This window comes from Opisthocomus hoazin, chromosome 5 (genome assembly GCF_030867145.1).
Source record: "Opisthocomus hoazin isolate bOpiHoa1 chromosome 5, bOpiHoa1.hap1, whole genome shotgun sequence".
NCBI lineage: Eukaryota > Metazoa > Chordata > Aves > Opisthocomiformes > Opisthocomidae > Opisthocomus > Opisthocomus hoazin.
In genome coordinates this window covers 8,442,916-8,468,643 of record NC_134418.1, presented here as the reverse complement: position 1 = coordinate 8,468,643, position 25,728 = coordinate 8,442,916, and the positions used below count along the sequence as shown (strand labels likewise).

The following is a 25,728-nucleotide window of genomic DNA, read 5'->3' as shown; positions in this document are numbered from 1 at the left end:
TATAGTCTTAAGATTTATATCTGTTGGTTATTTCATTTAAATTTTAATTAAATGACTCTGCTACCATTTGTTTTGTCTATTTATTTTTGGAGAAGCACTGCTCTAAAGCCAGGCAACAGAGCTATTTTCATTTTTCTCCAAAATCTGTTTCATGTAAATGTTCTGATGAGTCTCAGGATGAGTAATATTCCCATCCAAAATAAGGATGGCTTATACTACATAGTTTATGTTTTTAACTCATTCTTCTTAGAAAGATGTGATAAAGGCATGAAAGTTTGGCTGTATTTCATGCAAGAGTTCAAGTTTAACAGCTGGAAGCAGGTTATCCTGCTAAACTTTGTTTAAAATGCTGTTAGCAATATTCCCTAGGAACCTTCCAACCTGCAAGCTCAGTTATAAAAAGCGTTCAAGTAACAATCCTCGTACTTTCCTCTGCAAAGAAGCCTCAACGCTGCACACAACTACCCCTGTTGGGGTTTAAACATTTTTCAGACTCATTGTCTACCTGTTTTCCCTCCTCAAGTGATCAATTAAAGCAACCACACAAACTTTTCCATTGAACAAGCAGGAACTGATACAAATCAATTCGTTTTGATGCCATTTCTCTTCTGTGGGTAGACAAATTCCTTTTCAGGACTGTAAATACATATCAATTTTACCTCTCAAAGAGGTTTGTCATACTTAGTCACGGAACACTAAGTCATATTTCATAAGTGCAGTGAAGCAAGATACAGTAAGTTTTGGTGTTTTGCTGTGCATTCTAAGGCCTTTGTTTACAGTGCCACTAATACCTATATCTTGAAAAGAAAATTCAGGCTAACAGCATTGCAGGAAACTACTTCTTTAACTTTGCAAAGGCAAAACCATCACAAGGTAGAACACCACTTACCTTTCGTTTCAGAACACTGAGTTTTTCAACTACTCCATCCAGGAGACTAACAACCGAATCTACAGCAGGACAACTGCTCAGCGTCTTCTCCAGCTCTGCCACAACCATTGTAACGTGGCTAGTCTCTCGATCAATGTTTTTCTGTGCAGCTCGAAATCGTTTGTTCAGTGTTTCATATGGCACCTAAATGAGAAAAGTCATTAGAAATAAAAAGTCAGGTCTTCTAGAGTTTAAAGAGATCTGATGCGGTCAGAACACCTCCTAGGTTCCATGACACTACAGGTCATTAACTGAACTTGAGTTCTCCTATCAAAGCCGTTATTTAAGCCCTCTCAGCAAGGAGCTAACACACTTCAAAGATAATGAAAACACAGTGACAGGAAATAAAAGCTGGTGATTCTTTCCAATTTCACCTCTCCTGCTTTGACTGCAGCAAGCACTGATGGAAACAGTTCAGGCAGAACAAAGCAAAGACAAGCCTGTACGTAAAAAACAAAAGCTACAAGTTAACCACAACTAAGAGATCACCCTTCAGAACATGGCTTTTCAAGTTCACATTTCTTTCCTCCAGGAGTTCATAAAACAAGACAAAGTTATCTTTGAGAAAGCATGTATGATGCATACTGGCTACTGAAAAGTTTATACATAATACACCAATGGTTACTCAGGACATCTAATAGGTCTCCTACCTACTTCTGCTCATGAAGGACTGCTTTTTAATATTAACTCCAGTGGGACTATAACGACTGCCAAGAGAAACTCCACACAAGTTTTCTTTTGGTGAAAAAATCCTACACTGTATGACTAAGTCTGTTAAATTCCTCTAAGGCTCCACTCGTCGGCTTAGAGACCAACCAGTCTTGGAGGTCTCCTGTCCTACTTGTCCCACACCTTTATGGCACAGCCATATCAAAACTGCTACTGACAGCCATGAAGAACATGTACGTGGGAGTAGTCTACAGACTGGTCAAATTTTAGAGCACCGAATGATTTGGGGGAAGCTTACAGTAAATGCTGTTTCCATCCTGTTGCTTCCACTATAGTGACAGCTTAAGCAATTTAGACAGACGTTTTATTACTTCATGGAAACAGGAATTTTAGAACTAAAAACATTCTGGTGTTACACACTTCATTCACCCCTATCGTTGATCTTGAAAAAGTCCATGAAAAGTTCTTTCTGGTAGTTATGGTAATCTTGATTGCTTTTCCATTAATCAAAGACATAATCTAGCTAGCAATCAGATTACACACATTAAAGGTAAAACAGGAAATGCAAATCAGTGTTCTGTTTGGTATATATCATGCATATGTTTGATTACAAATCTTTCAAGTATATCACTGCTAATCAATTACATCAAGTTTGGCTCCATTTTCTTCTTTCTAATCATTTGCATGCAAAAAAGTATCCTCAGAGTCTTTTTGGGCTCTATTAGGAGAGAGGTTACTACATAACCATTGCAATTCATCACGAGATGCACGGAGAAACAGTTTAGGTTCAGAATAAAGATGAGCCACAGTACCGCCTTTCCAAGACTTTGTACGACCTACAATAGGTTGTTCTTTTTTGTAGCAGAAGTATAACATAAGGACACTCCTTATGTTATAAGATAAGATATTAGATATTAAAGGGCTCCTCTTCCTCTCAGAAAAGCTGAAATGACCTATTTAACGCTTTTTAGCATCTCAAACTAAGACCTCAACGAATGACAGAACAAGCCTTTATCACAGGAAGTATCAAGCTAAAACAATTATTTTCCTTATAAATCTTCCCCTAAAATCCCAGTACCACCCCCCCAAAACTCAAACCGCACAAACCATCACAAGTAATAGGCTTCAACACCCGCTTAATTGTCTAACCATCTTTTATGCCATCTTTAGCTTTTATTTCACTTCATTTCCACAAAAAAAGATAAAATATTTTAAAGCCCCAGAAATGAAATGGGTGTTTTGGTGGGCTGTTATTCTGACATCTCATGCTTTTGAACATGGAAGCTTGTTTCCAACTCTGAGACTCGATGCCAGGCAGCATTAAGACAACTTCTTCCCTCCTTCCATTTTTCTTACTATTCACTGAAAAACGTTTCCTTCAGTTGCTTGTATCTACAGAATTTAATTTCTACAAGTACTTTGCTAATCAGCTTTCCACACCACACTGAAATGCTACATCAGTCAAGACTTTCAGAAGCTACCACTGATTTGAGGTATCTGTTTGACTGCAAAAAGTGTTTTTGTTAAAGTCTGAGCAGTCAGTTGACCTGGACACACAGATCTTGTCAGTCTGAAAAAAAAAATATCTTAGCTTTAATCTCCCTTTTCCCTATTTCCTTATCCGCACACAAGAGCAGTAACACTTCCCGTTTCCCATGCTCTGTCTCTTTAGCATGCAAATTTCTGGCACAGACTGTGTTCATATGACATTTAGAACAATTGGACTTTCAATTTCAGCTGGCATCGTTATACATCATTTATACTGTGTCTAGGTGCAATATATAATATATTTTTAAATCTTTTATCCTCTCCTCCCCCCCCCCCAACAATCTAAATACCCTGTGTGGACACAGCTAGGAGTTGCACTGTTCTACAATATACTCTGAAAGTAAATACAAATAAATATATTGCTAGACATAATTCTCGTGTACCGTAACAAGGGAAATGACTTTAAAGGTACAATGCAATTATCTGCACAATTGAAACCGACAGTAAATACTCTTTACCGGAGTTTTCCATAATTTGCACAGGCGCTTGTTTCTTACTACAGAGCCAGCAGTTTTTAGAGGATATATGTAAATCATATCCAGGTACAGCTTTTACACTTACTTTACAGGACTAGATTCTATGAATGCCAAAATTTAGAAATTGCTACACTCCTTACCAAGAAAGCATCTTATCTAGACTCTGCATCTTGATCCACTGGTTCTTTTGTTACTCATACAGCTCCTATGCTCCAAAACAGACTCTGTTCCCCAGTACTGGTTTGCTTTACCACAGAACTTTTGAAAAGTTACAGGCACTGCACCAGTAAGTGTATTATTTTTTTCTCCAATAATGAAAGTAAATGGAAGGAGAACATAATAAAACAATGCTCTGCAAGATGTAGTTCTTAATTCTCAATTATGGTTCATTTTTAATTTCAGGTACCATAGTTCTAAAACAGCAAACACCAAGCTTCTTGGACTGAGACACAGCTGTAAAATTTGCATATCATTAGCTGCTGCAAGCCCGTTAGAGACTTCTAACTTTTCCTGCCAGTACCATTCTGTGATCAAGCCTGGATTACAGAGTTCTTCTTTAAGGACAAGAGCAGCCTAGAGACTTCAGCCTAGGGAAGCATTACCTTAAGGAAAAAAGGATAATCAGCTACTGAACATTGAAGAAAGAAAAGAAAAAAAAAAAAAAAAGAAGTAAAGCAGGAAGAACCAACCAGCATGTATGCTGTAAAAGCACAATGCCAACTTTCCTACTCAGAGGTTGAAAAACCACACCTCAGTCAGCTCGTATCACAAGTATACAAGAGGATACAAAAGAGAAGTAAAATATTAGTGAGCAGCACATTTAAATCCAGTGTCACTAAATAGAGTCTGCTTCTTTTGTTCATCAGCTTCCACAGCTGCAGACACATTATTCAACTTCAGCATGTACCAAAGCAGGTCAAACTTAAATGGCTAATGAAAAAAATTGACTGAAGTTAGAACAGCCTACACAAGAGGTAAAACTACAGCAACACAAGTTTTTCCAACAACAAAATGTTGCTACTGCGATGTGAAGGCAAGCCTGCTTGGCTGGAGGCTTCTGCAGGCGCTGCATGACTGTCTCCAGGCACTACATGCTAGCAGAGGGGCAGAGACAGCTGAATAACCTGATCCAAGTATTTTCTTTGTTTCAGGAGTTACTTCACTCTGGTTTCAGAAAGACAGAAAACTGGTCTGCTGGCCCAGAACATGCTCCGACAACCTCTACCTGTTGAGACAAGGCCTCAGAGAGGATCCTTCTGGGTCTAAAACTTGAACTGGTGGAAGCGGGGGAAAGGCTGCCCTGAGAGCTATACCTCGGTTGTTCAGTTGAGTGGAGGGAGTAGAACAGCAGAGGTAAGAATGTCAGAGGCAGTTTTTAAGCTTACACTTAGGAACTCAGCTGTGATGGTAACTCTCTGGCCTTCAGCCCAAACACAGGCCTCTTCTATGAATGCAAATAAGGTACCAAGCCTAGACTGACTAGTTCGAAAGTCACCAAGTGGATAAAACTGCTCAAATTGTGCAACTGTAGGTAATGTTTCTTTTAATACGCTACATTAAATTTAACTTGAAATACCCTTAAATACAGTGAATTTAATAATAATACTATATCTCTTTCCATCAAAATACTTTTTTCCAATAAGCCATTCATTTACTACGGGATACCATTTTCTTTTCTGAACACATATTAAAATCAGAAAAAAACCAGAAAGTATTAAACGCATGCATATATTGTATCCTGATGGCAAGCAAACTGTATGTATTTCCCATGTTTATTAGTCTGTAAAAATATATTTAAAGAAATATCAATAATACCAAGTTAAACCAGTCAATCCTCTACACAGCATCCTACAATGCATAGCTACCCTTGCTTTTTATACTATCAACATTTTAATAAGATTCTTAATTTTTCTTTTATTAGTGTTTTCTAAATGTATCTATGTGCACACACTTATTGCTCCATCCATAAATCAAATATATAGAAACAGACTGATAAGTACTCTCACCTCAGCCCATGCTTTTATCTACAAGCTTAGAGAAAACCGGCTTCAGAAAACCTGCCACGAGAACATACCATCTACAGCCTTTAACAATATAAAAGGGAGGAGCAGAATGCAAATAACTTGTCCCTCATAGAAGTTCATTAATTATAGTGATCAGAGCTTAAATAGCTCTGCTACCTCCATGGTGTTTATGTTGGTGGGAGTCAGACAACCAGACTGGATTTTTTATGCTCGTTTTAGCACCTTCAATTCCACTATGCAGCTTAGCGGCATCTCAAGAACACGGCAAAGTTTTGGCCTCATCACAGACTCACAGCAGATTCCATGACAGACACAGTCAGTCACTCACTAAGCACCTGGGGTTTCCAAACAAAGTGAAGGCATGCACTGTTGAAGGGCTCTTTGCTTGGGAGAAAGTATGAGATAACAAAAGCACTATCAATTGTGGCAAGATCTTCTTTGCAGATGTGTTATAGTCCTCCAGTCATGATGGGGGAAAAGCATTCCGAGTCACAGCTAGAAATCCAGCACTTGTTACCATCATGGTCAACGTATACATCCACTTTATTCAACCAGAGTCAAACTACTACGCAATTATAATTACAAGGGCTTTATAGACAGATGAACAGCATTAGGAAGAGGAAGAAAAGCATCTACAGAATTCAGTTTGTGACCTACCAACGAAGGACAACAGAAAGTCTCAGTTCTAAATGCCTTCTTTGTCTTTACTGGCAAGGTCTTCTCTGAAGCCTTCCTGATCGTGTATGAGAAACTGTGTCTGGGGAGAGAAGTACTATTCACACGAGAAGTCTAAAGCAAGGTGAAGATATACAAGTACAGGGGACCAGAAGGGAGGGAGCTCACCAATGCAGAGGTGATAGCAGCTTTATAGTGTCAATGTCATAGTGAACAAGGGAAGTCCTCAATGACTGAAAAGGGCAAGTTTCTGGCCTCTATTCCAAAAAGAGAACTTGTAAGATCATGGAAAATACAGGCTGGCTTGCCTCATGTCAGTTCTTGGGAAAGTTGGGGGGGGGGAGGGGGAGGGGGGCGGAAATCAGATAGAAGCCATTTCCAAGCTCATAAAGGTGACCAGGAAGAGCCAGTCTAGATTGCCATATGCTTATGCCTGACCACACTGTTTGCTTTCAGTGATCAAATGATTACCTCTGAATGACAAGAGTGTGCTGGCAGTCTTTCATTCTAAGTTTAGCAAGGTTTTTCACATTGTGTACCCTTGTAGTCAAACTGCAGAGATGTGGACTGAATGACTGGAATAGAACACAGTTTAGGGACTGACCGGACAGCCAGGCTCAAAGAATAATAGTCAGTAGTCTGAAAGCTACCTGGTGGCCAATTACAACTACTGCTTGACTCTTGAGGAATGTTATCAGCTCCAACACACCTGTTCTCCAACCATCTGCACCATGGAACAGAACACAACCAAGAAAGCTCAGAGGATAACAAACTGGTGGAATCCTTGATAATGCTGGGTGGCAGAGCTGCCATTCAGAAGGAACGACAAGCTGGAGAAACACACCAAGAACATTATGAAATGAAATTGGGGCAAAAGCCAGAGCCCTGTACCTGGACAAAACCACCCCATCCATTAGCACAGGCTGTGGAGTAACTGGCTAGGACCACTTCCGATGTAGAGGCTCTGATGGACAGCAGGTTGGACATGAAATCAGCAACAGACTCTTGTGGCAATGAAAGTTAACCACATTCCAGGCTGCGTTAGCAAGATTAAAGGCAGTGGGTTGAGAGGAGCAACTGTTCTTTACGCTCAGCACTCATGCAGACTCCTCTGGAATACTGAGCCTGATTTTCAGGTCTCTTTTCCCCACCACCAAAGAAGAGATGTTGATGAACTAGAAAGAGCCCAGAAGGCTGCCACCACGATGGTTAGCTGGCTGGAGGATACAACATATAAGGAGAAGCTGAGAGGGGGAGACTTTTCACGTGCAGAAGAGAAGACTACAAGGAGCTGGGAACGGCACAACCTGATTGAAGTCTTCCACTGTCTAAAGGTGAAGGCCATAAGTAAGAACTAGCCAGACTTTTCTCATTTACAGAGCAAAAAGGAAGGAGACAAAGTTGACAACTGGCAAAGAAAATTCCAGCTGGACATACGGAAAAAGTATATTAATCAAGAGGGTTGGTAAGCACTGAAACAGCAGCCCAGGAAGGTGGTGGAATCTCCATCCTTGGAAACTTTCAGGACTAAGCAGGACCTGAGCAACTCAAATCAGCTTTGAAGTTAGCTCAGATTTGAGCAGAAGCCTGAACTGCACTGCCTGCAGGGGTCCTTTCCTACCTCAGTTTTATGAATTTTTATGAAGAGGCTGAATCATAGATCCTCACTGCTAACTGGGACATCAAATTCCTCTCCATATGAAGATATGAATGGCCATACCAGGTAAGGCAAAAACACCCTCCTCTGTTGCTATCCTTTCTCTGACCAGAAAGGGGACAGAGAAGAAAAAAAAAAAAGGCAAGAAGATAAAGTTACTAATCCCAAATAGCCTCTTTGGGCTTCTTGAGCCAGAGGTGGGAGTTTTACAGTAGAAACACCACAGGATGTTCTCATTCATAAACTCTGCTAGTTATTGTTGACCTGTAGAATTTTAGCACTGCAATGTCCTGCGGTGAGACATTTCACAGCCTCATGCATTGTGTGAAGACACACTCCTTGCTTTTGACTTGTCAACTACTAGTCTAATTTGAAACACTGTCGTTCTTGTTTTGGAAGAAAAAAGGGGAACATTCACTCTCTTCTATGCGTCTCGTGTCTCCTGAGATTGAAGGGGCTCTTTCTAAACCATTCTTTGAAGGCAGCCATTCCATATCTTCAATCGTTCTTGTCCTGCTGTAGACATTTTCCAGTCCTCCCACATCCTTTTTCAGGATGAGGGAAGGGAGGAAATAAGAGTAACTCATACTACTTCAGAGAAGAATAAACCATGGATTTTTATCACTATGTAATGAAGTTCTCCTTTCTTCCTTTTCCCAACACTTTTGTCCTAAGTTTGTCAACATTAACCTGATCATTCCCAGAAAACATTCACTATAACCCCAAGATCCCACTGAGCAACGATGGTAATTTTCAACTCAGTTATTGCAAATATAAGATCAAGATTGTTTTTCTTGTATCACACTACACTTGCCTATACTGAATTTCATCTACTATTTTAATATTCATTCCATCTCTCATTATTCCTCTCTAACGCTTCACACTTGGGTTGTATCTGTAATACCTCAATGCTCTTGGCACCATCGAGGAAACTAGATCATCTCAGCACTCTCTCTCTCTTCCAGGCTGTTCAGAGCTGAATGTCAGCAGTACCAGCAGACGCCAGCAGAACCCTAACACTAACCTTCTTCCGTTACAGAGGCTGGCTGCTAAATTTTGATGTTTGCTTCTTATCTTGCCCAGTTACCTATCCACATAAGGACTTCTGTCTTATTTCAAGAGTTCCTGGTAAGGGATATTTCCAATAAACATTCAGGAATACGAATAAACTATCAACTAAATCCACCACCACCTCTTTTTTTTTTTTTAAACACAGAAGTCCAATATCTTTGCATGGCATGACTTTCCTTTTCAAAAGTCACATTAACTCATGTACATTATTTCACATTTGATTAGTCAGGATAGTATTTCTGCATCAATAAGCCATTGCTTGGAAGGGAAAAATCAATCACACGTATTAAGAATCTCACTAAGATTTTTCTTAAGAAAGTAGAAGCACTGAAACAAAATCTTGTACTTTGTCTTTCTTCCACAGCTATCCAAAAAATCCTCATACTACTTCAGGAAAAATGTGCTTACCAGCATTTATAAGAGAATTTCCAGAGAATTAAGGGGAGGACTGGACACAGGAGAAGAGGATTTTCCCTAAGGCAGATAAGCTTTTTATAAAAAGTGTTACAGCCTGTGTTTCTGCTCCTTATATCCTGCATTTCTATTGCTTTAGAAGCACAGGATGACAGGCCAAAGCGTAATGGCTGCTGCATGAAACTTCAAATACCAGCCTGATGCTGCCCACAAGTTTTTCCTAACTTTCCCTAACTGGTACACAGCAATAGTGAAAGATCGACTTGTACATGTTTCTTTCATAATTCAAGTTTTGTGAAAAGTGTAAGCCTTTGTCCTCCCACAAGTCTTTAACCTTACACTAGACCTTTAGCACACCAGTTCTCAAACAGATCTTGTCACATCCTACAATACAGGCTAGATTCCTTCTTCACGTATGCAGATTCAAGCCTAAAGAATTCCAAATAAAAATGGAAACTAAACCCCAAACAATCTCTTTCAGACCACAACATTAATCAAAAAGAGTTTCTATCTCATAGTGACTGTATACAGGAAACTAGTTCAGATGTAGCAAAAAGAAATGGAAAGTAAAAGCCAGTCCATATAGCTAGCCTTTGGCTGTTGGAAATTCCAGAGTAAGCACGATACTTCAAAAAAGTCATCACAATTGAAGAAAGAATTATCTGGTGGTGGAAGTAAGACCATTAATCATTCCCCAGCCTTCTGTTAACAGGAGTTTTCAAAGGTTTATTTTCTGAAAACTGATTTTCATGGAAAACAGTACAGATAACAGAAGCAAGTGTCTTTTACATAGGTTTACAATTCTCTAAAAGAACATCTGACTTCCTCCTGTGTTCCTAAGAAAAGTTAATTAGCTCTAACTTGACAGCAGTACCAACTCATATGTGGATAAGTTTTAACTACATATCCTGACTTAACTATATATCCTGACTTTACCAATGTCCATGTGAATCATCCTTCTTTAACATTACAGTCTCCCAACTGAAAGCAACTCCTTGCCACATAAAGTATAGAATTTTTTAAACACAAATACCTACATCGTGTATCTTTTCAAATGAACTGAATCATGGGCAGGAGGGAACTTGAAATGGATTTTTAAAACAAATCTTTCCAGGCACACAAAGTCAAGACAACTACTGGGAAGGAAAAAAAACATTTCAAGAAAAATAAAATAGAGTCCTACCAGATTAGGTGGGGGGGACCATTACAGAACTATGCTCTCCTTTCAAGGGTCAGAAAAAATGATGTGCTTCCTCTCCTCAATTGTGTTAGCTTATGACACCTGAAAAGCATCAGAGATTTGTATGAATCTACAGGTCTCCAAGACAATTCAGTTGAAGACTTTCTGAGGTATAAATAAGCTTTTGCAAATGTCATATATTGTGCCCTGACATGAAATTAAGCCTAGCCACAGATAGATAGGGAAAAGAAAGTGAGAAGTGCAGTGATGAAACTGCCTTTCAAAAAAACAGAAGCAAAGACCACTTAGCACTACTTTATGCAAGAGGAAAGAGGAAGCACGGGTACACAGAAGAAAGATTAATCATCTCCTAAATAGTTTGAATAAACAAACAGTGTCAAGAGAAAAGGTAAACCCAGCAAGAAATACCCTTGAGCATTAAGCTGTTTCCTTGAGACTAAATTAGCTCACCATACCCACCTTCAACAAAACAGAGAAGTAGAGGACATCTATTATATATGCTGCCATTTGAAAAATGAGGCAGGGTACAACAAATTTTGGCAAATCTTCCCTCAAACCAATAACAGTTGAGTATTTCCACACAAAATTACTGAAATTCTGTATTTTTATACACTTTACTTCTTCCTCTATAACTCTTGGATTATTTTAGAACTGAGTCAGCATCATTACTTGTCACCAAACTCATCCAAAATGTAAGCTATTCACAGAATGAATTCTTCTGATGTGTAGCTCTTCTCAATCCCTTGAAACAGTAATATTTTTGCCTTGTTCTAGGCAAAAATCAGAAAACAAAAAGAAAGTTAAAAGAAAGGAGAAGTAGTAATATTCAGGAATGAGCTTAGAATACTGGCTAGATTTAGGTTTAATTAGGTACAAGCATGAATATAAAGTCTTGAAGACATACAGATCAAAACAGAAAAAATAATTTCATAAGCCTAAAAGCAGTTGCAGATCATTTGGATTAAAAAAAAAATAGTCCTTTTTAAAAACAGTTTCAATGTTTTTGAAGTGTGAAGCCTAGTAGCTTCCTGTAGTCAAAAACTTGTCAGTTCTACAACTTGGGAAGACAGTACTGCATATTCTAGAGCAGCTGTGTCTAGAAAGAAAATATCATTATAATATTCAAAGCTGCTACTTCAATACAAGAGAGAATTAGCAGCAAAAATTCTTCGACTATCCATCTGCTACACACGTACTTACTCAACAGAAGCAATTACAATCCCTCAAAATATTATCCTTTTACACAAACTGCTAGTAACTTATTACTGAATACATTATGAACTTTTGACGAAGGCATCCAACAACAAAATTAAGCGCTTTACAAAGCCATTGTACAGCTATATAAAACTGCCTTGCATCCCTATGCAAACAAATTGACAGCCATCTTAGAGTCCTGTCCAGAGCCACACCAGGGACATCAGAGACCACTCATTTTCACACCACTTGTTCATAGCTGCCGTCTTGGACTCATGTCTCAAAAGAAATGTCTTTGCTTTTCCCCTTTTAGTAGAAGTATTTTAGAACTAACAAAAACCTAAGCATTTCTCCCTCTCTGAAGAAGCGGTCGAGTTGCTAAGCTAAGGTCACACAGGTTTGTGTCCTGAGCAAGTCCCTTCATTTGTTTTGATCCTTCTTTCTTCTCCCAAGTATTTGTTCATTTTAATGACAGTATCACCTCTTCAAATGAAAGAGGTAGTCGTCCTCCTGTGTATTTACACAGTCCAGACACCATGATACTGGCTGGAGCCTTTAGGCTGGAGATCCCACTCCAGTCACCAAAATCCACCAAAATAATCTATTCCAGCTGAAGTGACAGCATTTCTCCTAAAACAAGTAGTCAAGGATTACTGATTCAGCAGACCTGTATCAGAATATATAAATGACCAAAGAACTGCTCAATATATTATCTGCTTTACTTCAGTCACACTAGTTTACAACTCAAAGTAATCCACAGAGCACTCTGAAAAAGCTGAGCTGAATCAAAAGTAGGTTGTGAAGCAGTTAGATTACTGGCTATCAAAATAAAGATATCTTAACAAAACCTTGCTTTATTTAAATAAACAATAACATATTGTAAGTAATATAGTGTATTTCACATTCTGGGTTAGCAAATACTTTCTATATAGTGTATCTTCAGGCTGTAAGCTATGGGACACCAGGTGTACAACAAAGGCAGCTTAAGTTCCCAAGGACTGATGGATTTTGCCAGCGTGCCCTTATAGCAAATACCCATCTGCCAAAACAGTACCTTCCTAAATCTGTGGGCCCAAAAGGTGTACTATTACACTGATTAATATAGGAACTACTGAACTGAAAGACCATGGGAAGAGGCTTAGAGAGAGAAGTAAAATGGACACTGGGTGGTCCATAACATCCAGTAAGAGCTCCACGCCCATCACACTGATTTGTGAAGCATTTTTCTCCTATTATGCTATCTAGCAAATGTTTGAAGCTCATCTTTACTCCTTTCCCAGCTCTTGCTATGCAAAGAACCAAAGACTTCACAGATATTCTTGCTTCATGTCAATATATAAAGACCCCAACACGTTAGCTACCATACAAACATACGATTACTACACCAGAAAACATACACAAACCAAACTCACAAGATCACAGGGCACTGTCCTGTGAAAACACCACAAATCAAGTATGCTGCAACTGTGAGTTGCGACATCAGATAAGTATTCACTTTGAAGATGTTAACAGGAAGTCTTCTGTAGAATGTTTAAGAGTATTTTTCTTGAAGTATTTTCCTACAGGCACAATGGAGTACTGATAATCAAGCAACACCTCTAGCTCACAGCCACACGGTTTACTTATTGCCTTTTACTGTGTTTTCTTCCTTCATTAATCACTTCCAAATGTGTTTCATAGGGAGTGGGCAGGGGTGGAAGAGAAACCAGTCCCCACAGGAGCCAATTCCTACTTTAGCTGCTTTCCAATGTCAAACTTCTGAAGTCCCACAGTATCAGATTTTTCTTAAAACACAGCAGCACAGAGAGTCTGGTGCAGAACAGCAGCAGCACAAAAGGTGTCACGCTTGTTTGCCGACATGCAGGCACGATGTGTCGACACAGGAAGCGCCTTATTCACAACACACTAATGCTCGGTATGGACACTCAGGGCACACTCGGTGAGTCAGAGCACCCAGTTTGAAGACTGATTTAGTGTAAGATATGAGCGTTCACACCGAGTTAGTACAGAGCTGACTGTTACCAATATCCATGTTTCTCTTACTGTGTCAACCTTCTACTTGAGAAGTACTTTCACAAATCAGGTGATGATCTAGAAGTGCTACACCTTTTTTTGTATGCTGATGTACTGACAGTGCCTCAGATGTTACAAGTTCCATTACTTCTGTCCTTCTCAAGTTCTGCGTGAACAACTTTTGCTGCTACATTTTAAGCTTTGTCAAAAGTACTCTGTGGTTCCTAATACCAAAGTACAAAGCCATGTTCAAAACCAAAAACTCAAAGTGAAGCTTACAATCAAGGGAAAAAATGAAGTAGTGCAGCCAACTCTGCAAAAAATGAATCTTGCACCTTTTCTGCTCCAGTGGATAGAGAAGTTGACCTGAACTGTTTGACATCATCATTAGTGACCGAGATGATGGATCAGAGTGCACCCCCAAAGTCTGCAGATGATAGAAAACTGGGAGGAGTTGTTAATATGCCAGATGATTGTGTTGCCATTCATAAGGACCTCAACAGGCTGAGAAACTCAGCAGAGGGAAACACCAAGTCCTGCACTTGGGAACAAACAGCCACATGCACCAGTATACGTTGGAGACCAATGGCTTGAAAGCAGTTTTGCAGAACACTGGGAGTCCCGGTGGACAAGGTGCCCGTGAGACAGCAATGTGCCCTTGCAGCAAAGGCGGCCAACAGCACGCTGGCTATGTTAAGGAAAACATTGCCAGAGGGTCAAGGAAAGTGATCCTTCCCCTCTCCTCAGCGTGAGTTAGACCCCTCCGGAGTGCTGAGTCCAGTTCTGGACCTCCAGTACAAGAGAGACATGGACACGCTGGAGCGCGTACAGCAGAAGGCCACAGAGATTACCAACAGACTGGAGCATCTGACACACGAAGAGAGGCTGAGCGCGCTAGGATTGTTCAACTTTGAGAAGAAAAAGCTCGGGGGAATGTTATCAATGTGTAGAAAAGCCTGATGGGGGGAATAAAGAAGATGGAGCCAGACTACTCTCAGCGGTGCCCAGTAAAAGGACAATAGGCACAAATCAAAATACAGAAATTTCATGTAAACAAAAGATTATTTTAATACCATAACAGCAGCCAAACACTGGAACAGGTTTGCCTGGAGAGACTGAGTCTCCATCTTGGAGGTAATCAAGAACAGTCTGGACATGGCCCTGAGCAACCTGCTCTAGCTGACCGTGCTTTGAGGGGAGGCTACTGGACCAGACTGTCTCCAGAGGTCCCTTCCAACCTCAGCTACTCTGCAATTCTGTGGACTCAGGACAGAAACAACGCACGCTTCATATAATCCTGTTCTCCTATCTGTTCCACTCTTTAACAATCCAGTAAGCGTGGTACTTCCATGAGAAATTAGTATCTGCTGCCAGTATTTCCCCTGCCACAGCTGCCAACAAAAGAAGCCAAACAGCAGCTCTCAGAAGATGCTCAAGTATTCTGTGCTTCTACAGCTCTCCTTCTGATCAGCTGTTACTTAAAGCAGTTGCAGTCCAGCTAACCCTAAACTGTTTGCCAACGAGCAGCGCAGATAAGAATACTGTCACACGTGATCAATCCTGCTTTCAGGTCTTCCATCTTCGACTTTTGGGGTCTTACTCCATATGGTTCGCTAGTTCATTTGAATAATTATTCACGTTTCCAAAGATATGGATGAATTATCCAGCTTCCTGTCATCACTTGTTTATTAGCATTTCAGTAAAGAACCACTATAACAATATTCGCATTCATTCGTTTATAAACTGTCAGCTTTCATGTTACATGCTCTCAGATGAGACTAGAAGAATTCTCTATCAGTAGGCTTTAAAAAAAAAAAAATTAAGTCCACAGCACTTTGGAGGAGGAACAGCTGGCAACCTTCTTGTCCTTGAGAAAGTACTGGACTGGGGGGGAATATTCAAGTATTATTTTATATACTTTAATAGCTTCCCTAGATTCAGCTGAAGAAGTCTATTTACTTCCCCTGAACTGAATGGCTGAAGCATTTCCACTCCTGCAGCAACCACAATTTAGCTATCGAAAAGGGATTTCCCTTTGCAGTTTTAAGCACTCTTTCACATGAAAGGTACTCTGTGGAACATACTGTAAATGTAGAGCTATTACACAACTATTATCCAGTGATGTTGGCATGAGGAAGCTAGGGGGAGGAAACAGGAAGGATATAAATACAAGTCTACAATCTTTTATATTTCACTCACATAAGGGAAAATCACCAGTGTCCAGAGCTCCAAGAGAAATATCTGAGCTACTGTGTTGGAAATAAAAGAAATAAAAGCTATACGCATCCATTTCACACAGTGTTTGAATAAACTGGAAAAAAATTCACAGAAGCTCAATCCCACAGAAACTTGCAGGCAACCAGCCGCCTAATGAAGAAAACGGGATCTGATATGAACTCGCTTTTGTAGACTTTAGCCTTACTGTTCATTTCTCCCTGATGCTTTTTCACCTCCACCACTAAAATGTTTTGATATATGACTCACAGTGAAGAACATTTAAGAAGATACATTCAAAAGATTTGAGCAGATGGTGTCCTGGTAAGTTTTTTAAACAACAAAAAATGCTATTAAAGATTACAGGAACGACCCAGAAGTTGGATGGGTGCTGGGAAGAATCAATAAACATCACCTTTGCTAGGAAATTAAGAGTTTCAGAGCAAGGGTGTCTCACCCTCTCGCTGTTTAGCTTCTGAACTTTACAAACAACATTCCATTCTCTTAAGTATATTTTTGTTAAGATTCTTCAGGGAATAAGAATCCTTGTGGAAATAAAAGAATTAGTCCAAAATACTCTCTACCTTTTAAATGGCTGGCACTTTGACAATTCATCTTAAGTCACAAGCAGCAACACAAAAACTGACTGATCCTCACTGCCAGTAATTCTTCAGGAATGTAACAAGTAAAGCTGTGATAACAACTGGAACACATCTAAAATGCAGTCTTAAAATGATCTTCTTAACTCTAAATGCCTTCATGTTGTTCTGGCTGTGGAGAGTGCTAAAGCACTCTCTATACAGCTATTTAAAAAATTGAGCCTGATGCTGTCAACTGCGAAGTACTTCGCGATGACAGAATGAAGCCCTCATATGTAAAACGAGAATCAACACTTTGTCCCTTCTGCTTCTTGGAACTAAGCAGAATGAAGCTAGGAGCGTGGAGAAGGAGGACATGCGCAAGAAGAAGATGGCTAGAAAGCCTGCAAAACAAACACTGCACAGAGCACACAGCACCCAGTGGGTGAAAGCCCAGCATGATCTCAGCACCACAAAGTTTACTTTGCATAAACACCTCCTATAGACAAAAAAACGTTGATACACTGTCATGACAGATTTTTAAATAAGCCTCCTGCAACAGAGATCCTTCTCCTAGCTCCCTATTAACGTGGCAGACCTACTGTATATACAACAGAAGTCTTCAGACAAAGGTTTCCATTGATTCCTACGAGCATCATCCTTCCAGTTCAACAGTTCTCAGAGGCGATGACCTTAAGGCTGAGGACCGAGTCCTTCATTTGCTTTACAATACCTAAAGCCAAAGGCCAGCGATGCAGTCTTGGGAAACCACCAGCCTTCAGACAGACCCGGTGCCTTAACGAACACTCCACGCTCTACCAAACCGTGAGTATTTCGCTGCTTCTTCTCTACAGGCCTCCAGCCTTTTCCAGCACGTTCGTCCCTTTTTACATTTTAAGCTCATCTCCATCTTTGGGGGACCAAGCAGCCAGGGAACCATCTTCCACCACCACCTCGGCTCCCTCCCCTCCAACACGTCTCCTCACAACGCCACGTAGCTCCCGCTAACCGTCCGGGACGGGCAGCGGAGCAACCCTCGGTCGCCCCGAGCCACCCTTCAGACGCCCCCCAGCCCTCACCCCCCCCTCACACCGCCCCACTTCGCCTCGCCGCAGGGACCCGGCTTCTCCTCTTCCCCCCGGGCCGGCTCCTCCAGCTCTCTGCGAGCCTTTTTGTGTCGCCAGGGTGGCCCGGGCGCCTCCCCCCCCCCCCTTCACCTCAGGGCACGGAGACGCCCGGGGAGCGCAGCATATTCCAGGCACGTCCCTCGCCCTCCGCTGAGGGGGAAGGGGAGAGGACAAGCCGCCGCGGCGTCAAGCGGCGGAAAACCGGGGACGGACAGGCGGGAATCCCTCCGCACCCCGACCCCGCAGTCCCGGGGGTTGCTGAGGCGGGGAGCGGGCGGGGGGGTGCGGGGGGGGCCGGGACGCCCGGATCGCCGAGCCCTCGGCACTGCTCCGGCGAGACGCCAGCGGCTTCAGCCCGCTCCTCCGTGCCGGGGGGAGGCTCAGCACCCACCTTGAGAGTGGGATACTCCTGCACCTTCAAAGTCATTGAGAGCTGAGCAGCTGATTCCTGCACCGCCATCTTGGATTAGGCACCAACCTCCTCCTCCCTCCTCCCGCCCTCCCCCAGCCCGGAGCGGAGGGAGCTACCTACAGCGCGCGCGGCATGACGGGCAATAAGGGCCTTCCTCCGCCCCATCCCTCATGGAGATGGGACGAACCAACAGCGCCGGGCCACCGCCCGCCTCCCACCCCCGCCGCCGCGGCGGTGTGGTACGCTCCGCCGGACGGTGGTGGCGGAAGAGTAACAGCGGGGCGAGGGGTGCCAACCAACGATGGCTGCCCTTTCGCACGTTCCGTCCGTGCGGGTTGACACCGCCTTAGAGCTCGAGAGGTGGCTTCTGATTGGGCAGCGGTGGGGAAATGGGCGGGGCCTCTGGACGCGCGGACAAATCAAATGGAATGACGGCATCGAGATGGGCGGGGTTGTTGTGGGTGATGGACATTGAGGCACCCAGTCGCGATAGAGAGGGCTTTCCCATCGCCCAATCAGAATCTCCGCTAGAGCTCAGCAGGCGGGACCTAAAAGTAAATTTTGACGGTGACTTAAAACGGCCGTTTTAACACCCCTCTGAGGTGTCCGGGAAGGGGAGGGGCGGGGCGAGGGGCGGAGCCCAGAGGAAGCATTGCGGGCCGCGCTTTGATGGGCAGGTTCCCCAGCCAAAGCAGTTGAGCCGCCCCGCTGACGGGCAGAGAGTTGAGCGAATGGGTGACGCCCCTGGGGAGGGCGGGCGGGGCGGCGGCGGCCCGGCGTGTGGCTGTGTGTATATTGGCCGGGGAGGGGAGGGGGCCGCCCCTAGTAAGTTCCGCGGGGAGGAGAGAGCGAGTGAGAGTCAGTGAGGCGGAGGCGGCGGGAAGAGGTTTAAATAGCGGAGACAGCGTGAGTCCCCTTCCCCTCACCTCCCTCTCCCCGGCGCTGGGCCGCCCTCCCGCCCTCGCCGCCGCTCTCCCTCAGCCGGGGCCGGTGGAGGCTCCCGGCGCGGCTTCCTTCCCGCAGTCCTCCGCGGAGCCGCCTGCCCTCAGCGCTGAGCGGGCGGCCCCGAGCCGCGGAGGGGAGGCCGCGGCGGGGCCCCGCTCCCGGGCGGGCTGGCACTAAGTTTCCCCGGTGAGCCGAGGCGCGGGGCGGGAGCGGCTCCCTCGGCAGCCGGGCCGGTCTCGCCTTCCCCGCGGGGCAGGAGGGCGGGGAGGGAGAGAGGGGGGGCGCGTGTGTGTGTGTGTGTGTGGGGAGGGGGGTTGGCTCCCGCTCGGCCGTGGGGGAGCGAGGCAGCTTCTCCCGCCGGCTCAGCGCGCTCTTTCCCCGGGGCGGGCGGCGCAGCCCTGCAGCTCCCTCCCGGCGCAGAGAGCTCGGCCCCCGCCGCCCTCGCTGCCGCCCCACCCCCCCCCCCCCCCCGCCTCGCCTCGCCCCCCGCGGCGCGGAGCGGCGGCTTTCGGCCCCTGGGGTTTTTCCGCTGTTCGTTCCTGTTGCCGTCGGTGGGGGCTGCGGGCTGCCGGCGGTGTCTGGAGGGGGTCGGGGGCTCTCTGGCCTGTGTAACGCCGCGTGCTGGGCTCGGTCCGCGGGGGCTGGTGGGCCGTGGGGTGCAAAGCACGGCTTGCAGCGAGCCCCGATTCCTCTGCTGAGTGTACGTGAATGTTTCCGTGTGAAAAAAGAAAAAGGAGTCTGATCCTGCAGGCTGCCTCTACTCGCGTGTTGAGGGAGTGAAACCCGTCGTGGAGCATTAATCCTCCGGCTGTTGGTAGAAGAGCTGCTGGATAATGTGTGTGAGACTCAACTGTGACACGTGCCCTCTGTTAGGAGCCACCGCGAAGCTTCTCGCTTTGGTCCGAGCACCTCAGCGGGTGAGGCCGAAGGTGCTTTGTCAGGCCGGGAAGCCCTCAGGTCAGCAGCGCGGCAGCCGGAAAGTGGAAAGGCGCTGGTCGGGAGCTGTGTGTGCGGTGACGGGAACTTGCTTCTGTTGTTGAAGTCGGTGGCAAAAGTTCTGTTTCTCGATACAGGTGCTTGCCGTTGCGAGCAGATATGTTTCAGGCCGTGTGCTGTTGTGTTTTGAGGCTTTAAAGAGACCCCAGAACCCATATCCATTAATAATCGCGGTGTTTACTGCTGTCTTTTCTAAGCTTTGTGGTTATATTATTTCTGGTCTGCAGAAGACCGTAGAAAAATAAACACAAGTATTGCCAGGAAGATAAAACACACTTAACTTTCATGGTTTGCAAGAGCAAGTCATACTTAACAAGCGTCTTTCTTAAAATATTTGGTGACCTTGTTTATATCCAATGTGCATAAGCCCCATCGCACTGAGAGCATCTTTTATCCACCACAAAGGGCTGGTGGTAAATGAAAGAAAATGTGTGAAGTCATGTAGCTGAGTGTTAGATTCTCTTCAGCTTTGGACTGCAAACTATTTACTTGTGTTTACTCTCAGCTGCCCTGGCATTCAGTCTGGTGCTGACCATAATCAGCAAACGTATGCCTAAACGTAATTTGCCAAGACAACACCAGGTGCAAAGCCTTTGTTTAAAAAGTGTGTTAGTGTTAGTTACACCTGGGATTAACATTCGTGTCTAGACACGATCTTGGGGCCGGATTCTGCAAGAGGATTTGTGTAAGGAGGATTTTAACTCCATTAAGGCTCTGTGCAGGGCATGGTTCACCTGAGCCTGTCAAGTGGAGGACTAAAAACTTAGCTTGGTTGTTGCTGTATTGACAAACATAATTATGCAGCATTGTCAATTCTTCCTGTTGTTGCTGTCTGTCTTAAATGCTCTGTAAAATAATATTCAGAATGAAATTTGCTGTTCAATATTCTGTATCATTGATGTTACTGAACTGCTTGAATTTGGCATACTTCAACTCTTTAGGCCTGTGACACTTATGAGAACTGAAGAAGTGTGACTTTCTGTGTAATTTACCAAGTCATATGTGTATTTTGTCCATAAAACTTACTTGCAACAGATTTTTTTATGTGTAATACCTTAATGGTCCTTTCTGATAACACTGTAGCTAATTTAATGTTACACGAATACTCTATGGATACAGGTTACGTACTCAGCCTGTCTTTAAACTGGAGAATTGTTGGTGAAGGTTTGTCAGACATTAGTAGCCAAAGTTAAAGGGTTTGCTTAATGGAACAGATGGCCGAGCAACCATCATGTCAGAGAAAACAGCATGTATTCCGTGTATTCTTGGTTTAACACAAGAGGGAGCATGTCTAATCTTTAACCTTTAAATATTGCAACTTCAGAGAGGAAGCTGTAAGTGTTGAGCGTCAACTAATTTATGTTCTAGTCTCCATGTGCAAATATTGATACGACCTATGCGTATTTCTGGTGTGTTTTCATTTTTAGGTTGCAGCTGTTGATTTATAGTATGACTGTTGGTGTGATAAATGTGGAGAGAAGAACTAAGCTAAAGATCTTTGGAACTTGTTAAAATTTGTAGTTTCCTGCTGAATTTGACAAAATATTTATGGTTATTGTTATTCCTGGGTATGGTCATTCATATACAGATGTTGTACTTTGTTATTTAATATTAGGTTAATAATGTCTTCTGCTTAACCTACCATACAAAGTTAAAAAGCCGAGGCTTAATTTAATTGAATTTAGTTTAATTACCAACACAACTTTGGTTTTACAGTTCTTATAAATTCTTCCATTTTATCCTTAAATAGGAAATGTAAATTTGGATCTACTGAGAAGGTTTCCATACTGTATCTTGTTTATTTTTCCTTGTCCCCTAGTGGTGTAAAAGGAAGAGTAAAAATCAGCTTCCATTTTGTATTTCTTGGCATTGTCCAGTTGAATCATAATCTATTAATGTTTGTCCTCATTTAGTGTCTTATTAATGTGAATTAGCAATTAATTAAAATTAAGCAGTGCATGCAGAATCCTTCAAACCTTTAGGAGAACCTTACTCATTTGATGGTCTCTTAAAAGTATTTCCAGTAGTCTTCCGTTTTGCTCCAGATTAATGATTAGGAAAAAACATCTGTCTACCCTTACATGTCACGTGCAAATTATGTATCTTTCAAAAAACATAAATACTCTGTATGTTATTCGATAGGGCAAAGCAGAAACCTTAGTGCTCTGCTTCCTGTGCTGAAGAAAACTGCTGTGGCTTGAGATTTTGCTACACTTGCTTCTCCCTCCTCTTTGTGGATGTTGTAACCTCTGTGCCAGGGCGGCAGAAGTGAATGTATGTCACCAGCATTTCTCACCGCAGCAGAGGACATGGGCGTAAGCCAGTGGTATAGAGTTGCATGTTGGATCGGGTGGGAGCAGAGGCTGCCGTGCTGGCCCGGAGAGCGCTCTGCCCCCGAGCAGAGGGGTGGTGATGGTACTCTCCGTCTTATAACAGAGAAGTAGAAGTCTTCCCTATGTTCTTCTGGCGAGTTGTGAGGCTTGTGAAATATTTAGGGCCTTACCTTTAATCTACGTTCAGAATAATAGGAGAAAGTTAGGTATTTTTTAACAACTGCTATGCACAGCATTGGCAGAATGAGGTGCTAATGTCAAAGCAGCTTGTCTTCAAAATATGCCAGGCAGCTGTGTTTGTAAGCCAGAAATGTGAGATGCCCTGTACTAATACCGGGCTCCTTGAGAGAGGTATTCAGTGAGTGTGGTGACGTTTAGAAGATAATGAGGGTGAGACAATTCCTACTGGGGAAATTGTTGCTTTACGGAGTTATTCACAGCAACCGAGCATTCTTAATGGATTGCTGCATTTTAACGGATGCTACTTGGTTTTAGATGTATGTGTGTGACAGTGCTGTGGAGTCAGAAGTTCACACAGAACAGAGACGCACCTTTTGATGAAGGAGTGTTGATACAGTAAGTTCTGTAAGGATCAAGTGAGCTGCCTGTTGTCTTGGCTATTCCCTGTCAGTGAAAAGGGGCAAAACTTACACTTTGGTTTTCTCACCCAGCAGACTTAGGCTGTTGCACAATTTTTACATTAAGTGCATATTTTTACTTTAAAAGGAAGTAATAACAGACTGTATAGTTCGCGGGTTTTTTGTAACTTTAAGCTTATAACTGCAAAGCGTATTAGTGTATCTGTCTTATGTAAATAGTCTGGAGAAGTGGTGTTTTTATTTCTATATCTGAGAGGAAATTACCAACAGTGTAAGAAGCCAGAAGACAAAAAAGCCCCCACCAACAGCACCCCGCGATGAACAACAGCGAGAGAGGTTGCCCCGATGTGCCGCAGTTTAGATCATCGTTGTGTGAAGTAGCGATTGCGGATCAAACGCTTTGTTTCCTTATTTTCTCACGATTAGAAGGACAGTTTCCTTATCGGGGAAAATGCAGACACACTCAGCAGCTGAGGTTACAAAGTTGCCATCGCGGATGAGCGTTGAGACCTGAGTGGAGGCCGCTGTCTGCGCCGAGTCAGCGGTGGAGCGGGCGGTTTGGTGTCTCCGTGACTGATCCGGTACCTTGCAGGCGATGCTTCGGGGTCAGAAGTTATTTAGAAATTATTCCGAGTTTATGCAAGCCGGTTTGCAGGTGTCAAGGTATTTATTAATTTTTATATAAAAAAAAAAGGGCAGGGGGCAACATTCACAGTGTAGACCAAATTTCTGTGAAATCTCGTTGAAAAAAGAACAGTGGCGTTTGCATTAAAAAATGGCATGTGGGACTTGCTGGTGAAGTACACACTCCTGCAACTTTCGGAACGGTCTAAATGGATGCCTTAAAATGCAAAGGGGAGGGGATTTACCTGGGAGTAATTTTTTTTTTTTTTTTTTTTTGCTTTCTGCCTTCCAGCCCCCTGAAAAGCGAGGGGGGCTTAGGAAGAAAGCGCTGACACAGCCTTGGCCGGCGAGCAGTGCCCTGCGTGCTGCTGCAGGAACTGCCCGGGCGGCGTTCGCTGCTTTCCTGCCATTGTCCTTCGCCTCCCTTCCATCCCTGCCATTTTTGAACTTTCCCAAAGTTTGCCGCCATCCCGCAGCCCCCGGCGGGCGGTACCGGAGCGGCGAGGCTGCCGGCGGGGCTCGTCGGGCTCCGCCCGATCGCGACAGCGGAGCGCAGCGGGAGCGGGGCTGCGGCCGGGGCCGCGCTCCCCAGGTCGGTCCGCCGGTTCCGCGATCCGCGGCTGGGGGGGGGGGGGGGGGGGGTGCGGTGCGTTCCGCCGCCGCGCTGGCTGGCGGAGGGGCCGGGTGCCGCCGGGGGTGCGGGGAGACGGCGGCGGCGGCGGCGGAGGAGAAACCCTGTTGGTTCTCCATGCAAATGACCGCTTCGGTTGTAACAAAAGCCTTGATGTTGGGCTGGGAAAAATGATCTGACAGTGTAACCACCCCAGGCCACTTTCGCCATGTTTTTGTTTATTCATGTTCCGTTTTCCGTCGCTATCTCGCAGATGTTGCCAATTTCACTGGGGTTTGGGTTGGGTTGGTTTTCTTTTTTCTCACACCGTTGAGGCTTTTCGGAGTTAGGAAGAAAACGTGTGAAAGAATGTTAGCAAAACAGAGAGGTGTTGCAGATGTTGAGACTTGAGTTCTTTGCCTTGCGCCTGACGGTGCTGGCAGAGGGATGCAGCGCCGATGAAGGAACGTGAGAAGCATCTGGTTCAACTACCGAGCTCGTAATTTCGAAATGTGCCCGTTGTAACTTGAATATTAACATAAACAGATGAAGCGAGCGCATCCCCGGTACAATGCGGCTGGTCCAGATCTCATTTGTTTGCTACTGTTTGGGGGGGAGGCAAGGCAGGCGAGTAAGAGCGAGGAAAGGAATATCTGTGACACAACATGTATGCTCCGAGATAAACTCCTGCCATCTCGGAGTGCCTTTAAATATTTGAACAGCTTCTGCTAAGTCAAATAAAATTGGTTACCATGAGAAACAAAAAAGTCTAATAGAATAGTTGAGCACACTAACGAAAATCTGAATGAATGTAAAATTGTTTCAGAATCATTCAAAGGATTGAGTTAAACAGAAAATCTTTTTAATAACAGCCATGGTAACACATTTAAGCATTTTAGCTTCTGAAATCCTGGAAAACAACACACAGGGTGCAGCAATAGCAGAGGTGCATGGCATGTTACCTTACAGTGGCATAAATTGAAATGAAATTGTCTACTAATGATATTAAAATCAGTCTGTAGGGTTTTATGCTTGTTGAATGTATCGAGGCATACACAAATAAAATCTTAAAGGACAATGATTCAATGTCCAGAGCTAGTGGTTAAATCAGCTGTGGTAACTATGGTGAGAGGTAAAGTTACTTAGCTTCTCACAGACTGTGCATATGTGGATTTCTTTTTGTATAATGGAGATTAAGGAGAAAAGGATTAGAAAATATAAATTTTGAGCAGGAGACCTGTAGCCTTGCTCTGGGAATTAGCACTGAGGAGGCTTTTAGAACAGAGGCAGGGTGGAAGTAAACACGCTCTTGCAATATATATTGATGATAATTCCAGAAAGGAATCTTTCTGGTTGGGAATAGAACAGCAGCTCGCGCATACAGGAATGAAATCAATCCTCTCTATATTAAAATAATGCT

At 43.6% G+C, this 25,728-nt stretch overlaps 2 protein-coding genes across 8 annotated transcripts in view; one reads left to right on the top strand and one right to left on the bottom strand.

Moving 5' to 3' along the window:
• Positions 1-18,498, bottom strand: part of MAEA (macrophage erythroblast attacher, E3 ubiquitin ligase) — a 52,852-nt gene extending 34,354 nt beyond the window's left edge. For 2 of the 6 annotated variants that reach the window (XM_075420345.1, XM_075420347.1), the window contains exons 1-2: positions 18,181-18,293; positions 890-1,072 (exon numbers count right to left, since the gene is read on the bottom strand). In XM_075420345.1, the coding sequence (XP_075276460.1) occupies positions 890-1,072; positions 18,181-18,249 (252 nt within the window). In that variant the 5' untranslated portion in view covers positions 18,250-18,293. Of the gene's footprint in view, positions 1-889; positions 1,073-10,645; positions 10,745-17,879; positions 17,948-18,180; positions 18,294-18,321 lie in introns of those variants that run through there. The other 4 variants (XM_075420349.1, XM_075420348.1, XM_075420346.1 and 1 more) reach the window with 4 other exon arrangements.
• Positions 18,499-19,036: 538 nt separating this feature from the next.
• Positions 19,037-25,728, top strand: part of CTBP1 (C-terminal binding protein 1) — a 250,777-nt gene continuing 244,085 nt past the window's right edge. For both annotated transcript variants that reach the window (XM_075420337.1, XM_075420335.1), the window contains exon 1: positions 19,037-19,107. The gene's annotated coding sequence lies outside the window, so the exon portion shown is untranslated. The remainder of the gene's footprint in view (positions 19,108-25,728) is intronic.